Source organism: Pipistrellus hanaki (assembly GCF_964339955.1).
Source record: "Pipistrellus hanaki genome assembly, chromosome: 16".
Lineage (NCBI taxonomy): Eukaryota > Metazoa > Chordata > Mammalia > Chiroptera > Vespertilionidae > Pipistrellus > Pipistrellus hanaki.
Window position 1 is genome coordinate 30,629,461 of NC_140518.1, and position 15,508 is coordinate 30,644,968.

At 54.3% G+C, this 15,508-nt stretch overlaps 1 protein-coding gene across 12 annotated transcripts in view; it reads right to left on the reverse strand.

Annotated features, from left to right (window-relative positions):
* Window positions 1-15,508, reverse strand: part of SEZ6 (seizure related 6 homolog) — a gene marked incomplete at its 3' end in the record, with an annotated part of 46,197 nt that continues 30,689 nt past the window's right edge. For 2 of the 12 annotated variants that reach the window (XM_084862883.1, XM_084862875.1), the window contains exons 4-17: window positions 12,951-13,146; window positions 8,273-8,458; window positions 5,792-5,960; window positions 5,501-5,667; window positions 4,735-4,929; window positions 4,349-4,487; window positions 4,041-4,237; window positions 3,252-3,446; window positions 2,367-2,558; window positions 2,063-2,260; window positions 1,746-1,838; window positions 1,404-1,521; window positions 1,219-1,321; window positions 1-1,054 (exon numbers count right to left, since the gene is read on the reverse strand). In XM_084862883.1, coding sequence (XP_084719009.1) covers window positions 1,022-1,054; window positions 1,219-1,321; window positions 1,404-1,521; window positions 1,746-1,838; window positions 2,063-2,260; window positions 2,367-2,558; window positions 3,252-3,446; window positions 4,041-4,237; window positions 4,349-4,487; window positions 4,735-4,929; window positions 5,501-5,667; window positions 5,792-5,960; window positions 8,273-8,458; window positions 12,951-13,146 — 2,181 coding nt within the window. Of the gene's footprint in view, window positions 1,055-1,146; window positions 1,322-1,402; window positions 1,939-2,062; window positions 2,261-2,366; window positions 2,559-3,251; window positions 3,447-3,642; window positions 3,703-4,039; window positions 4,238-4,348; window positions 4,488-4,734; window positions 4,930-5,500; window positions 5,668-5,791; window positions 5,961-8,272; window positions 8,459-10,410; window positions 12,645-12,950; window positions 13,147-15,508 lie in introns of those variants that run through there. The other 10 variants (XM_084862882.1, XM_084862881.1, XM_084862879.1 and 7 more) reach the window with 10 other exon arrangements.

Sequence of the window (15,508 nt, forward strand, 5' to 3'; positions counted from 1 at the left end):
TTTTTTTTTTTTTTTTCCAAAACACCATTTTAATAAGGAAACAACAGAAATAGAAGATTATTTTCTGGCTGGAGGCCAGACTGCATATGATACATTACATATACAAAGTGGCTTATAACCAGCTCCTGGGCCGCTGACCCCCTGCTCCGTGCCAAATTCCTCGACCCTTAGACTTCTACACCTCTCCAGATTATGCCTGCCCACTCCCCTTACCCCAAAATGGTGACCAGGGGGAGAGTCTGGCAAGTGGTTGGAGTTGGAGAAGGGATTCATGGGAAAGGGGATGTTTAACAGCCAGACTGGCCATCAGGAGGAGGTCTTTCTCTCCTCAGGGTAGGGGAGCAGGGGGGCTTCCTGCTTTGGTGTGGAGCATGAGTACCTACGGAACCCCAACCTTAGCTTGGGTAAGGTCTCTAAGCCCCGCACGATCCCCTAGAATTGTTGCCTCCACTGGGAAGGGACAGGGGCAGAACTGTCCATTCCTGAGGCTTTAGAGAAGGACTAGCGGCTTTCTCAAGGGGCAGACATTGGCATGGGCCGGGACCACCCAGAGGTCACTATTGAGAGCAGTTTTGGCCACTGGTGCTTGCCCTATGAGGAGCACCATGGCGCAGTTTCTGCCACCATCACGTTCACGCCGCTGCACGGTGCTCTATGCCAGGGCTGGACGGTGGTCACGTGGAGAAAGGCGCTTCCATTCTGCCTCTGAATTCCAGGCTCGAGGTGTAGGGCGTGAAGGAGGGTCAGGCGAAATGCTGGTGTCTTGGTGCATATGCTCCAGCTGTGTTCTGCCCAGAGGCAGATGCCCCCTGACTTGGACCCAAGGAAGGGCCCTCTTGGGCAGTGGTACCAAGAAAATAGGTCCCGGTGGGCATTGCAGGTGGGGAAGGGCACAACTTCGTGAGAGATTAGTGGTGTCTCTTCCCAGGTGGTATGTACAGGAGGTGGAGGGACAGCAGGAAGCTGGGGGCTCCGCTGTGATGCAGGGCTGAGCTGGCTTCCCTGCACCTAGATGGACACTTCATATTCTCTCGTCTCCTGCAAAGGAAAGAGACTGCTGGGAGTTGGAAACTTGCATAAAGTTTGCCAGCCCGCAGTCCACCTTCCCGAGGAAAAGGAAAAGAGCAAGAGGAATGGATAGGGCCCTCAGGGGGACCTGCCCAGGGGAGCATAGCATCGGGTGCTGGATAGGGTGTCAGGGCTGGCCTGGGTACTTACTCCAGTCTCGTAGGTTGGGTTGTCAAATGCTGACTCCACGGTGATCCGGTCATAGGCGCGGGGTCGTGTTCTGGGCAGCTGCATGGGTTTTTTCCCCTGGAGCCTGTGGGACAGAGAAGCCTGTGTGTAGAGTGCGGGGCAGGAGTGAGGCAGGTGTGCAGGATGGGAATGGGAGCCAGACTCACCTGCAAAAGTAGAGGTACACACCTCCCACCAAGAGCGCCATTGCCACCAGTGGCAGGAAGATGGCAGCTGCCATGTGGGCAGCGTCCAGGGTGCTGGAGGCAGCAGGTGCCTTGGCAACTGAAAGCACAGAGGGTGGGATTGGAGCAGAGGTCCCGGTCACTTAGAGCCCACAGCCCTGCCTCTCTGCCCAGGGAAATTCAGCGAACAGCTCCTTCTTTTCCCCCTGCTAGTCCCAGACCTCTCTCTTTTCCAATCCACCCTCCTTGGGGAACCCAATGGCCTGGGATCTATGAGAACCAGCAGAAGAGACTACTTCCCTGGCCCTCGAGCGTGGGGCTCACCATCCAGGCTGCGGCCGCTGTAGAAGCCATCCAGAGAGGCTGGAACAAGAGGGGAGGGCCAAGGGCAGTGATGGAGTCCAACAGGCCTAACCACTAAGGCAGGGAGTGGGCTGGTCATGGGAAGGCTTTGTTCAAGGAGAGCCCACCCCAGCATTTGTCTTGGTGTCACCAGGTCAGGAAGATCGGGCAGAGACTGGGGAGACCAAGGGTAATATGAAGGGGGTGTGGGCAGTGGGTTCCAGTTCTCAACATTTGACTTCTTTGCCAGAGCAGCCCTATGGGCCAGGCAGGGGGGCTGAGGGGGGCAGGTCACTCACCAGCCCTGCAGATGGGTGGGGGGTCACTCCAGTGTGAGGGGTTCCCAGGTACACACTTGATGCTGGCCTGGCCCTTCAGCACGTAGCCAGGGGCACATGAGAAGTGGACAGTCGCCCCCACTGGGTGGAGCCGCTTTTCAGGACTGCAGGCACCGTTCTCGGGGGCACTGAGGCTGTGGCATGGCTTGAGCTGTTCCACTGCAAAGCAGGCGGAGCCTAGTGAGGGTGCCAAGCCCCTAGCCTCCGGGGGCAGCATCTTTTATCGCCTACCAGAGGCTTCCCCTCCTACCCATGTGACACTTACGGAGACATTTGGGGGCCCGGTCGCTCCACTTGGGGCTGCTGGCTTGGCGGTCATGGCAGGTGAGGATGGCACTGCCCGTCAGCGCGAAACCCTGGTCACAGATATACTGCACCGTGGCTCCCACGGGGAACTTGGGGCTAGATACGAGGCGTCGGCTGTGCTCCACATCCCCAGGGTCATGGCAGGAAGTTACTAGGGGTGTGTGGGGGAAGGGGGATGGGGAGGAAGTAGCTCAAGAAGAACTCAGCGAAAGCCAGTCCTCCTGGGCTTTGTGCCAGGCGGCCAACATCTTCATGCCAGGTAGCTTCACCCTCCAGTTATCTGTCACTACCGTTTTGCTTGTGGGGCCCCACCTCTGTCCCCTTCCAATCCATGAGAATCAACAGACACTGATGGATGGAATTTAATTAACAAAATAAACTGATGAACAGAGAGGATCCAGAGATGTGGAAGCAAGGAACAGAGAGAGGAGTCTTAGAGGGAAGGTGGGGGAGATGATCAAGCAAACAACTTGTATGCATATATGCTTAACTCTTGGACACAGACAATAGGGTGGTGAAGGCCTGGGGTGGGGGGAGGGGTGGGTTGGAAGGAGTCAATGGGGGGAAAAGGGGGACATATGTAATACTTTCAACAATGAAGATTAAAACAATGACAACAAACACTGATTGGCCAGCTACCAGGAACGAAATACTTGGAGTACTTTGTAGATAACTCTATGGAAAGGTATTGTCCCATTTCACAGATGAGGAAACTGAGGCTATGAGAGGTGGAAGAACTTCCAGGATACCAGCTGATAACAGTTGGAGTCTGGTTCACAGTCCGAGAGAGAGGCTTGTACAATAGTTGCATTGGGAGGAGCACGTGGGGAACAGGTACACTCACCCCTCTGGCAGGAGGGCAGGTCCTCACTCCAGGTTAGGTCCCACTGGCACATAAGGATACTGGACCCCACCACCTGGTAGCCAGGGTAGCACTGGTAAGTGACGACAGTGCCATGCACCAGCTCAGGCTGTGACGGGCTCTTCCAGCCATTGGGGATCTCAGGCAGCTCTGGACATGTGTCGTTGCGGGGCACCTCTAGGGGCACAGGGGCAAAAGATGTAGACCCTCCGCCAGTCCCAGAGTGCTGGCTTCCCTCCTCCTGAGGACACTCGACTCCTGCCACTCTGTCCTGGGCTTGGCCTGGGCCTGCTCAGTGATTCACTCTCCCCACTCAAGTGCCCCTCCTTCCTCGTCCCTGACATGACTGTCTCCTTGATTCCTGGTTTATCACCTTGGCTTTGACCTTAGCTCCAAATACTTGTTGGCCAGTTTCTCGGTCCTGAGAGATGGGCCGGGTAAAGGGGGGAAATTGTTACTTTTATTAAAGATGATCAGAAAGGTAGAATGGAATACTTTCCCTTAGTTCCCTATTTTTGTTAGGAAGTTCTGCCTGCTGCCCACCCAATCCCTCTTGCTGCAACAGAAGGTCCCTTTCTCCCACGGGGCCTTGGGGGAAGACGGAGAGCAAGGCGAACTTCAGGTGATGCCCAGAATATTTTGAGCTTTGCCTTGTCAGACAACAGCATTCAGGCTTCTCATCACCCTGGCCTCTCTGAATTGCATGTTTTGGGGTCTGCATTCTAGCATCCCTCCTCCCTCAGGCACAGGGTGGGGCAAAGGCAAACTCACCAAAGAAGTGGATGACGAAGCCCTGCTGGTAGCCCAGCACCGAGGTCCCAGGGTCTGACTGGAACTGGATGGTGACATCGGCCATGGAGGTAAAGAGCTTGAAGTGGCCTCGGGGCCCAGAATACTGGCCCAGAACCCGGGCTGTCAGGTCATCCCCGTCATAGAAGGTAAGTACATCACCAGGGCCTATGCGCAGCCTATGGAGTAGGACTGTCAGGGAGGGCGGGCCTTGGGGCCCCAGGATGGGCTGGGCAAGAGATGTCTCCGTGGCTTAGGAGCTGGCGTGGCCGAGCCCAGTGGGCACTTACACTCGGACGTCCAGCATGATGCGCTTGTCCTCCTCCACGTGCACGCCCCAGATGCAGTCTTGCCCTCGGCCATAGGGCTCCGGCCAGTTGGGGGAGAGCACCACGCCGGCTGAGTCTGTGATCTCCCCACTGCACACAGCTGGAAGGCAGGGGAGGCCCGGGAGGCACATCCCCTCCGCATCCCCCCACCCCCCAGTGCCATGTCCTGGAGCTGCCATCTGCCCACAGGAGTGCCTACCCATTGCTGGGAGTCCCCACCGTTCCCTCAGGGAAGCTTGAATAGACACATCCCTGGGACTCTGTGGCCCCAGGTTCTGTGGCTGGCTCCCCGGTGCCCACCCTGCTCCCTGCCCATGGCAGGCCCATCTCTGCTTGTGCCTACTGACCTCGGCAGGCTGGCTCTGTCTCATTCCACTGAGGGTCATGGGGGTCAACACACTCAATGATGATGGAGCCTTGCTCTAGGGTATAGCCAGGGTCGCAGCTGAACTCCACGGTGGTGCCCACAGGGTAGGAGGGCGCACTGCTGCTGAAGTTGCCGTATTTGACAAAGGGCTCATAGCAATGGCCCTGCTGGAAGGCTGCAAACCACAGGGCCCAGCTCAGCCTTCACTGGGACAAACGGGGCAAATGTCCTCCTACTTCCCTTCCTAGGGCTTTCCCCATCCTGACTACAAATGCCTATTCTGGGCTTGGAGCAGGGGGCAGGAACAGCCCAGAACACCCATCCCTATTATGCTCACGAGGCTTTCTTGATCACTGTTATATTTCTAGCACCTAATTTTGTGCTTAGTACATAGAAGGCACTCAAGCTTTGAATGAATGCATGCATGCATGCATGCATGAGTAGTTCTAGAATGTCTCGTAGCAATTCTCCTTCCCCAAGAATTGGGTCTTTTTTGCTCTTAAAATTCTAGAGAATTCATTCACTTGGACCAGAGGGCCTGGGGCCAGGCAGGGGTCTCCTGCAGATGGGGTAGGAATCCTGGACTTGAAGGAAGGGATGAAGAGAGAGGGCCTTGGTGCCAGGTGAGCAAGGGCTGAGTTGGAAGGAGGTGATGATGGCATGGAGGGGGAGGGTATGAGAGAAGAGACCCTGGGCCCAAACCCCCACTTTAGCCCCTCACCCTGGGTAGGCCCCATCAGGCTCACCCTCATAGCGCAGGGCCATGCCTGCAGCTGCCCCGCTGCTGTCGGTGCTGAGCTCCACGAAGAAGTGTCGGCCGGAGCTGAGCAGGCCCTCAATGGGCAGGTACTCCACCTCGTAGGAATCATACAGGGGCGGGGCCTCCACGTTGTCCCCATTGCGGATGATGAGCCTGGGTCAGTAGAGTGGCAGCTGTGTGGCTGGTTGCTGACCCGTGTGGGGTGTGACCCATGCTTGTGTACTACTGTCCCTCCAGAAGGGTATTACCAAGCCCACCCTGCAGGGCATCCCCTCACCGGTCGTCATCCTCTGCCAGGGAAACCTTCTCAAAGTGCAAGTGCAGCCGCTGGCTCTCTGGAGCCTCCAGCAGCCAGTGGCAGGTGAGGTTGTTGCTGTAGTTGCCCGGGAAGCCAGGCGAGACGATGCGGCCGGTGGTGGCATTGCGGATCACTCCGCCGCAGGCAGCTGGGAGACAAGGCCAGAACTGTGGGCACGGCCCCTGGCTGGGTCCCTGGCAGCCTACCAAGCCTTCGTGCTTTCCCCAGCTCCGTGCCCTGTGCGTGGGGCAGCAGCCATCTTTGCCTTCGTGGTGCTGAAGGTCAATCCTTTGCCCCTGTAACCCTGCAGCTCCAGGCAGCCTGGACTCCGAAATCTGCCTCCTAACCGTTCACATCTCTGGGACTATCCATATACAACTCTCTGGAATGTGGTAGCTCTGCCATGGCCTGGCTGTGTGGCCCTGGGTGAGTCACTTTCCTTCTCTGCTAACTCCTCCGGGAGGCCTTCCCTGACTGCCCCCGGGTGGACTTTATGAAAGCCTCTTACCCAGGCTCCAACCTTCTTGGGAGTATCTACTACTTCTACCTCATGCCACTTCCTAAAACCAGTTACTGTTTGGGTATGTCCCTTAACTAGGATCCCCTGGGGGAGAGGCCCGTCTTCTCAGGCCAGGCACAGAGTTGGTATTCAGTATTTGTTGAATCAAATGATTGAATCAGTGTAAACAGGGGAGTAGGACTAGATCAGGGATGACAAACATGGTGTGCATGCCATTCACCTCCAAATTCTGTGCCCTGAGTAGACACGACTAGTCAGGTGATGGCCTCGAACACTTTCTGAAATAGCATCACTGCCACCGTCATTCCTGGGCTGACCCTCGAGGGCCTTTCCAGCACTGCCTCCTCCGGCCTGGGATTGTCCTCTTTAGCAAGGAGCGGCTGAGCAGCTCACTTGTCCCCATCCCCAAGGACTGCTCAGTGCCTTGGCCATAGACGCCCAGCTGCCAAGAGGGGCCAGTGAAGGGGTCTCAGGTCAGAGGAGCGTGGCTGGTTCAGGCAGCACGTTCCTCTCCCGGACAGAGCACTTCGGACCCTGCCGCTGCCAAGACACAGGGCCTTGGTCTCTAAATGTTCAAGACAGCAGAGGGCTCTCACTGAGTAGGCCGCATGGAGAGGGGGTTGTGGTGAGGGTCTCCTCCGCTTCTCTGCAGAGAGGGCACAGCCACCTTTTGCTTGCACTCAGAATAGAAGGCCCTTCCCATCTGACCATGCCCCACCCTACACTTAAATTCCTCTGTGGCTCCCCGTGACCCCCGGACAGAGGCTAAGCTGACATTCAGCCCTTTATGAAGCTGATCTCTGGACTTGGCCTCAGCCTCTCCTTATTCCCCCCTTCTTTAGGCACAGCTCACCAAGTCCACCCCTGCACACGCTGCCCCAGGAATCCACCCCTCCTCCCAGGCTAACATTCTTGTCATCCTTCCATGCCACTCCGTGAGAAGCTTGCTTCGACTCCTTCCTCATTTTGGAGAAGCCTGCCCTCCTGTGGGTCCCCTCTGCTCTCTACTTTGTCCCACCCCAGCTGTGTCTGCCCTGAACATGCCGAGCTGCTTGCTGGTCTCACTGGACAGCCCATGCCTGGCTCACTCACCTCTGCTTGTGCCAGGAAGAGTGTATAGAAGAAAATAAGGTTCAAAAGCCCAAGCTAAGAAAAAAAAAAAAAAAAAAAAAAAAAGGAAAAGAGCCCAAACTGCCTTTCCTATTGCAAACTAAACACTCCATCTTTTTCCTGCCAGCAGCACTTGGGAGTCGCTCCTTGCACTCCCGCCCTTTCTCTCATCCGTGTCTCTGGAATCTCTTCCCTACTCTTTATTTCCAAAGTCACTAAGTTCAAACCCGCTTGCCTGGCTGGCCTCCCAGCCTCTGGACACCACCTGATTGGCTTTCCCGGGGAATAGTTCTGAGCTCCTCTCTCCTCCTCTCCAAAACCTTAAACAGCTCCCACCCTAGCAATTGGGCTGATATTCAAGGCGCTCCGCTCCTTCTGTCTTCTTCACAAGCCTCAGGCCTCAAACACTCCCTTCACTCTCCTCTGTGTCACTGTCCACTGAAATGTCAGACCTTCAGTGCCATTTGTCAATGCCCAGCTAAGAGTGGCTGCTCTCTCTCCTTCCAGGTCACGTCTGTCTCTTCATTGGTATTTTTTACTTCCTGCTGTGAGAGTTGATGACTCAGATGCTTTCTTCTTCCCCCATTTCCTGGAAGGGTGGCTCGTTGAGGGCACGCTCCCTGCTGAATTCCGGTCTCTCTACCTGTGGTGCCTCTATGGAGTAGGTGCTCGCTAAGTGTGGGTTGGGTGATTTCCAATGGCACGTGAAACCGTTTTCTGGTTTCCTTATGGGGAGCCTGTGACGGTACTACTACGTAGCAACAGAGCACAGAGCTGAGCACCCCCGTCTCACTCCCCCGTTCAGCACTGAGTCCCCTGGGGCCACTCACCAATGCAGATGGGCTCCCGGGAATCCCAGAAGGGCCGAGTGGCGTTGAGACAGGTAAGGAGCCTGGCACCCTTCAGCTGGTAGCCAGTGGCACAATGGAAGCGGGCACTGCCTCCTGGATGGAGGCTAGTGACGGTCACAGCTCCGTAAGCTGGACGTCGGGGAAAGTGGCAGCTCAGGAGATAGGCTGCAGAGAAAGATTGGGTGACATTGTGTGTGTGTGTTTGTGCTGAGGGGTTGTTGGGTCACAGCCAGGGCAAAAGGGGTCGGCGCCAGCCTGCCTGGTGGTGTCACTTGGGGAAGCATCAGGAGTTTCCGGAAAAGAGACTGACCCCTCGGGCTCCGTAGCGTGGGCTGTGGTCCAAGGTCCTAACACTTCAGGCAGGTTACCTGGCCTATCGGTGTCACAGTGTCCTCATTTGTTAGATGAGGTGAAAGCCCACCTACAGGGTTATTGTGAGAATAAATGGGGTAGTGTTTTATTCAGCTTGGCATCCCTGGAATCCAGCTGGTTGTACATCTTCAAAAAATATTACTGAAAGACTTGAAGATGTGAAAGCATTGAAACAGTGAAAAGCCTATACTAATGTATTTATATTATTTTTTCCCATAGGGGACAAATATGAATGGCAGCAGGAAAGACTGAAGCCAGACAGGAAAAACTTTCCTAATGTTCACTGAGAAATGCTAAAAAGTTCAGTGGCAAGGTGGTGCGCTTTTTAAAAAAGCAGGATAGGCAAGGGTGAGGAGGTAAGGCACGCCTTCCAGGAAGTTGGGGGAGGGACAAGGTGCCCTAGGAAACGTGGTAGCTTTTAGATTTGTCATACCAAATACAACCAAATGGTGGCAGCAAATCCTACAGAACAACCTGGTCAATTCCAACTTGGGGCCAAGCTGGGGTGGTAGCTAAAATGGGGGTCAGGGCTTGGGTCTGAGGTGGGGAGGGAGATCTGGAGGGGTCAAGGAGAAAGGCTGAAAGGAAAGCCTTGGGCTACAGAGTCTGCAGACCCCTGGGGGGCGGGGGGAGGGATGGGGACTGACCACTCCTGGGTCTTGGGATGGGAGGGTGACCCTACTGATGGCACCAGGTGGATGGAAAGAGGGGTCCAGGCAGGGACTCCGCTAGCCTCTGTGGGCCTTTGTGTGAATAGGAAAAGGAGCTGCCTCTGGGCTGACCAGGGTCCAGAATCAAGTTTAGTGATTTTTCCCACCTGTTCGGGTCTTAGGTCTTGAAAGGGGGAGGATGATACCTACTCTTCCCTCTCTCACAGGGTTCCTTTAAAAAAAAATTTTTTTATTGATTTCAGAGAGGAAAAGAGGAGAGGAAGAGAGAGACAGAAACATCAATGATGAAGGAGAATCATTGATCGCTTGCCTCCTGCACTCCCCACACTGGGGATCCAGCCCACAACCCAGGCATGTGCCCTGACCAGGAATCGAACCCTGACCTCTTGGTTTCCAGGTCAATGCTTAACCACTGAACCATGCTGGCTGGGCTTTCACAGGGTTCTTAAGAGAATGACCAATGATTGGTTACTTGTGATTGGCAGACAGTACAGGGCAGGGCTTAGGAAGTGAGCTCTGGGGTCAGACGGCCTGGATTTGAACCTAGGCTCCACACTTGCTGTGCCACATTGGGCAAGTTACCTAACTTCTCTGTGCCCATTTCCTTGTCTGTCCATCCATTTAGAATATTACATACGATGTTGTTTCATGAGAGGTTACATGAGAGGACAGATGTGCAGTGCCTGGCACAGAACAAATACTGAACACACCAGCCTGCTGTTGTTTATAATCTTGATTCATAAAAACACCTCACACTGGCATTCACCTTCCAGCTCCTAAAATATCTTCATACTCTTCTTACTTGATGTCTACAACATGCTTAGGAGGAAGGCAGGCAAGGTAGGGGTATTAATCCGTTTTCAGGAGGAAAATTAAGGTTTGGAGAGACTGAGGGGCTTGCCCTGATCACACGGCCCATAAGGGGTAGATTGGGCCCTTGAGCCTCCTGGCTATAGAGCCCACTTGCTTTGCATCTCCCCTCTCCCACCTGCTTCCCCTGGCTTAGGAGTCAGGGAAACAGACCTGGGCTTAGGAGTCAGGGAAACCTGAGCGGAACAGACAAGGCTGACCTGAGCGGCTGTTCAGGGCAGCCACTCACAATGATGTGGGAAGAAACTCTAGGCCAGGGTGGGGTGGGGAAAAGGGTGTGGGGATCTTTACCCAGAGCGGAGGGCGTGGTACTCGGGGAGTTCTAGGCCATGAGCCAGAGGTCATGCTCATCACTTACATCTTCTCTGTGAGTTCTTGTCACAACTCTGGGAAGGGAGGGCCCCCTGTCTCACGGATTAGGAAACTGGGCTGGGATGAGGTGAGAGCGGGATGCTGGGGGCGGATGACAAAGCCCCCGGACTTGACAGTGGGTAAAGTGCCACTTTGCAGGATGAGCTTCCTCCTGTTGCCATGACGACGGCTCCCGGAGTGCCTTCACCACTGCAATCTGTTGAGCTATTTTCTCCCTGGTGTCTGTTTCTGGAGCCAAGTCCGGTGCCAGGAACGCTCAGGAGGGAGGAGGGGGATGCCTGGCAGGGCTCCCTGCCTGCTCACCCTGCCTGAGGCTGTGGGAGGGGAGCTGGGATGTGGTTCTGCAGTGGAGGCCTTTGTGGGGCCCCATCTCTGTGATCTCCAGTATTATCTTGGACAGGTCCAGCAGGAGTATTGGTACGGGGTCCCTCACCCCCTCTGCTGGCACCCTCTTTCTCCAGCCCAGGGAGACACGCGTGTGAGCACATGCTCTTCCTGTTCCCATCTCTGGGATCAGGGCTAATTTCAGTCTATAATTAGGGGAATTACACTCATTAGGGAAAGAGCTGATCATTGACAAAAACTGGGCTGAGGAGGGAGGGCTTCTGGGAGCTGAGAAGGAGGCAGCACTGGCCTAGCTCTCCCAGCCCCTACGTGGGTCTGCTCCCCCGGTAGGGCCTACAAATTGCTGCCTTCAGCCACCTTTGTCTGGCCCAACAGAGAGGAGGTCCGGGGTTTTTGCGCAAAGGAATTTGCAGCAAGAGAGAAGGTTACCATGGCGTGAAATTATGCCTGCTGTTTAGGAGGATTGATGAGCCATGAGGGAGGCTGACTGGGCCGCCTAGATGCTCACCCTTTCTTCAGCTGGCCTCTTGCTTCTGCCAAGCCCCTGGCCAGCCCCACCACCAAACCCCTGCTGCCACACCAGGCTGTTCTCCCAGTTTGGGTGGTCAAGTCCGGAAGGGGTGAGTGCTCCTCAGGTGGGTTTCAAGCATCTGCATCTTCAGAGGAGGGCCTGCCCTCCTCCCTCGGCTGCGGCCCCCCACAGGGCCAAGGAAGTGGTCCGTGACAATTCAAAGCAATCTTGTAACTGTTCACACCAATTATTTCCCCATTAGCATGCCCCCATCTAAACCAGCTATCCTCCTGCAGCAGCACAAGAGATCAAGAAGACTTTGTCTTGCCGAAACCGGTTTGGCTCAGTGGATAGAGCATCAGCCTGTGGACTGAAAGGTCCCAGGTTCGATTCCGGTCAAGGGCATGTACCTTGGTTACAGGCACATCCTCCGTAGGGGGTGTGCAAGAGGCAGCTGATCTCTCTCTTCCTCTCTGTAAAAAAATCAATAAAATATATCAAAAAAGAAAAAAAGAAAAAAGAAGAAGACTTTGCCTGGGGAAGGGGGTGCTGGGAGGGATGCCTATGGGAAGGGGTACAGTTCCAAGCCCCTTCTCCCTTCCCATCCTTCTAGCTCTTTAAAACGTTTCTGGTTCCTTCATGGAGCATGTGCTAAGCACTGGACATGCACCGTTTTTGTTTAATCTTTATCATTGACTTTAATGTGGAGCTTTTTGTTCTCATCTCACAACAGAGGAAAAGGAAAGCTGAAGAGGTCCTGTCCAAGGTCAATAGCCAGCGGCGAAGAGATTCAAACACAGATCTGCCTGGTCTGTGATGTCACCATTACACAATGCCACTTCTCTGTTTCCTCACAGTAATCTCGTGAGATGGGACCTGAAGTTCAGGGATAGTAAGCAAGTTCTCTAAGCTCACACAGAGATTATTAGCAGAATTAAGATTTGTAAGCATGTTTGTCTCAACGGTCTTTCCAGTTCTGAGCTGACTGGGGCATAGGCCAGGGCTAGGGTGGGTTATACAGCTCAGGAAGGCCAGGCCAGTAGCTAAGCACTTCCACATGGTCCCTGACCTTGACCCCTTTGCATTTTGGGAAAGCTTATAATGTTATTGCCTTTTTAAGTGTCTGCCTCCCCAGAGATTTTTAACTCCTTGAGGGCAAGGGCTTGGCTGGTTCATCTTGATAGTGCCAGGCTTGGCAAAGAGTAGATGCCTAGGAAAAGTATAATGAATGAATTAATAAATGAATGAATGAATGAGTGGCAGTAGGCACACCTGGGGGTTACCTGATCCTGTGTTAGTTTCCCTTCCAGACCACTTCTCTGCAGGTGGAGGAGGGAAGGTTCTGGAAAGGTCAGATGTGCAATACTCACCTCCAATTGTGTGCAGCTTCACCAGGCATCTGTGCTGTATGTTACTAGCCTCTCCCTGTTCCCCATGCCCCCATGCTGTCATAGCACCAGAGACCCCAGGAAGGCAGCCAGTCTGGGCTGGTTCTTCCTCTGCTGCCTGGGCTTACCTTGGTAGTGGAAATGGAATGTGCCAGGCCCTGCAGGTGGTGGGAGGCTCTGGAACCTCAGGGCTGCTTGGTGGGTGGGGCTTCGGATGACTTGTCCCTTCAGCAGGAAGGACTGGTTGGCCAGAAGCAGTGGGTCAGGTCCCCCCAAGCCCTCCACAGTCACCGTCTCCCCTTCCCGCAGGCTGATGTTCCGGACCTGCCGATGGAAGAGACAGCAAAGCAGAGCAGTCAGGCTTTGTCCTGCTGAGTCTTACTGCCTGTCGGTTCCTGCAGGCCCTGGGCCTGGCCAATCCTCAGTGTCCCTTGGGCATTGGTGCCCCCAGGCTCTGAGCTGGGCACTTTAGTGCAGAAGGAGGTCATTTTACCTTCTCAGTAATCTTGTGGGATGGGACCTGAAGTTCAGAGACAGTAAGCAAGTTATCCAAGGTCACACAGAGATTATTAGCAGAATCAAGATTTGTAAGCATGTTTGTCTCAAAGCTCTTCAGCTACACCTGCTGCTTCCTGTACTTTCACTTCTCTGGGCTCAGTTTTCTCATCTGTAAAGTGGGGATGGAGTAGGTGCATTGAACTAGATGGTGTCTGAAAGCCTGGCCAACATTGTGAGGTATTATTTTTATTTTTATTTTTATTTTTAAAATTGATTTGAGAGGGGAGCAGGGGAGAGAGTTGCTATTTCACTTATTTATGCATTCATTGGTTGATTCTTGTATGCACCCAGACAGGGGATTGAACCCACAACCTTGGCATATCAGGATGGCGCTCTAACCAAATGAGCTACCTAGCCAGGTTGGCATTGTAAAGTCTTAACCATCAGATCATGTGCTCAGCTTCCCCAGGACTTCCTCTGTTAGGTGCCTCACAGGCACCCCACATCCAATCTGCATCATACTGAGCCACCCTCTTCTCCCAGCCAGCCGTTCCCCTGGCTCCCCATCTCAGGATGACCTCCCCATCCACCTGCAAGCCCAAGTCAGTAACTGGCACCTTGCTTCCTCCTTCATCTCCCACATCCAGTCAGTCATTCAGTCCTGTCAGGTGGATCCAAATCTGTTCACTACCCTTCATCCCCACTGCCACTTCCCTGGTACCTCACTATTGTTCTCACCTAGATCACTGCAGCAGCCTCCTGGCCAGCCTTTCCGTCTGCAGGGCTTAACCCACTCCACCCTCCACATCAGTGTCTCTGAACTACAGCCAGGTCATAGTCTCATCCCGTTGCCGATCATGATGCTTCTGTGTTTAAATCCCCTGGTGGCTCTCCAATGAGCCCACAAAGCCCATAGTGTCTGGTTCAAACTTCTTGCTGTGGCCCTCAAGGCCCTGCCCAACGTGGCCCCTGCGGACCGCTGGCTTTATACCATGAGCCTCCTCATGCCATCACCATTCTATTCTCTCTTCTATTCTCAGTAACCTCTTTTTCCAATCCTTCGCTCTGGCTGTCACAGGTCACTCTGCCACCACTCCAGTCCTCAGGCCCTTAATCCCTGGAGCATCCTTCTAGGCCCCAGCCTCCGTTCAGTCAAACAAACATGGACTAGCAACAGCCTGTACCGGGAGGGGAAGTAGCAGGGTGGCCTGGTACAAGGAGCACTGGATTGGGAGCCCAGAAATCTAGGACCTCACCCTAACCATGTAATCTTGGACAAGTATGTTGACCATTTGAGCTTCAGTTCCCTCATCTTATAAAATGGCCTTTGCTACTCAAAATGTGGTCCAGCAGCATCAGCATGACCTGGGAGCTTGTAAGAAATGCAGAATCTTAGACCCCACCTCAGATCTACTAAATCATACTCTTCATTTTAACAAGATCCCCAGGTGATTCAGAAACACTCACCTACAGGATCTCCAGGCTCCCTACCATGTTGCTCTGAGGCAGGGCCTGCAAGGGTTAACCACGTGGGCTAGTTAAGTGGCGTCCAGTGAGTCACCAGGTCCCTCCCAGTCTTACCTTCCAAATATTCAGGTTGGTTTCTCCTCTCCTCCCTTTGTAACTGTCTTGGCTCAGATCTCCCCTATTGTTTCTCACCTAGACAATGGCCTTCACACCTCCTATCCCCAAATCATCTGCCAGGTCTCAGCTGCCTCAGATCAGATCATGTCTCTCTCCCACCCAAACCCTGTCGGTGACTTCAGAGGACAAGGTCCAAACTTGCCAGCTCGCAGTTGGCCCCGGGGGCTTTGCCAGCCTCATATCCCTGCACCGCAGCCACAGACTTTGCCTCACGCCCGCCCTCTGGGTATTTGCCTATGCAGGACCCTGCCCAGGGACTGCTTTCCCTTCTTCCCTTCAGATCTCAGGGCCATCACCCGCTGCCTCTCAAGCCAGGCCAGTCAGTTCCTTTGCTCTGGGCTCTCCCCACCTGTCCTCTACCCAGGGTGGCATTTTGGGTCACAACTCCTCTTCACTGGCATTCTCAATCAAGGTGTGTGGAGAGAGGGAATGTGTGGGCTGCTGGAGGTACAGTCCTCCCCAGAGACCTGTGAACTGAGAAGCCAGAGGAGGCTGAACACAGCCATGTCCAGAGATGGCCATATTAGGCTCTGGGCCCCTCAGA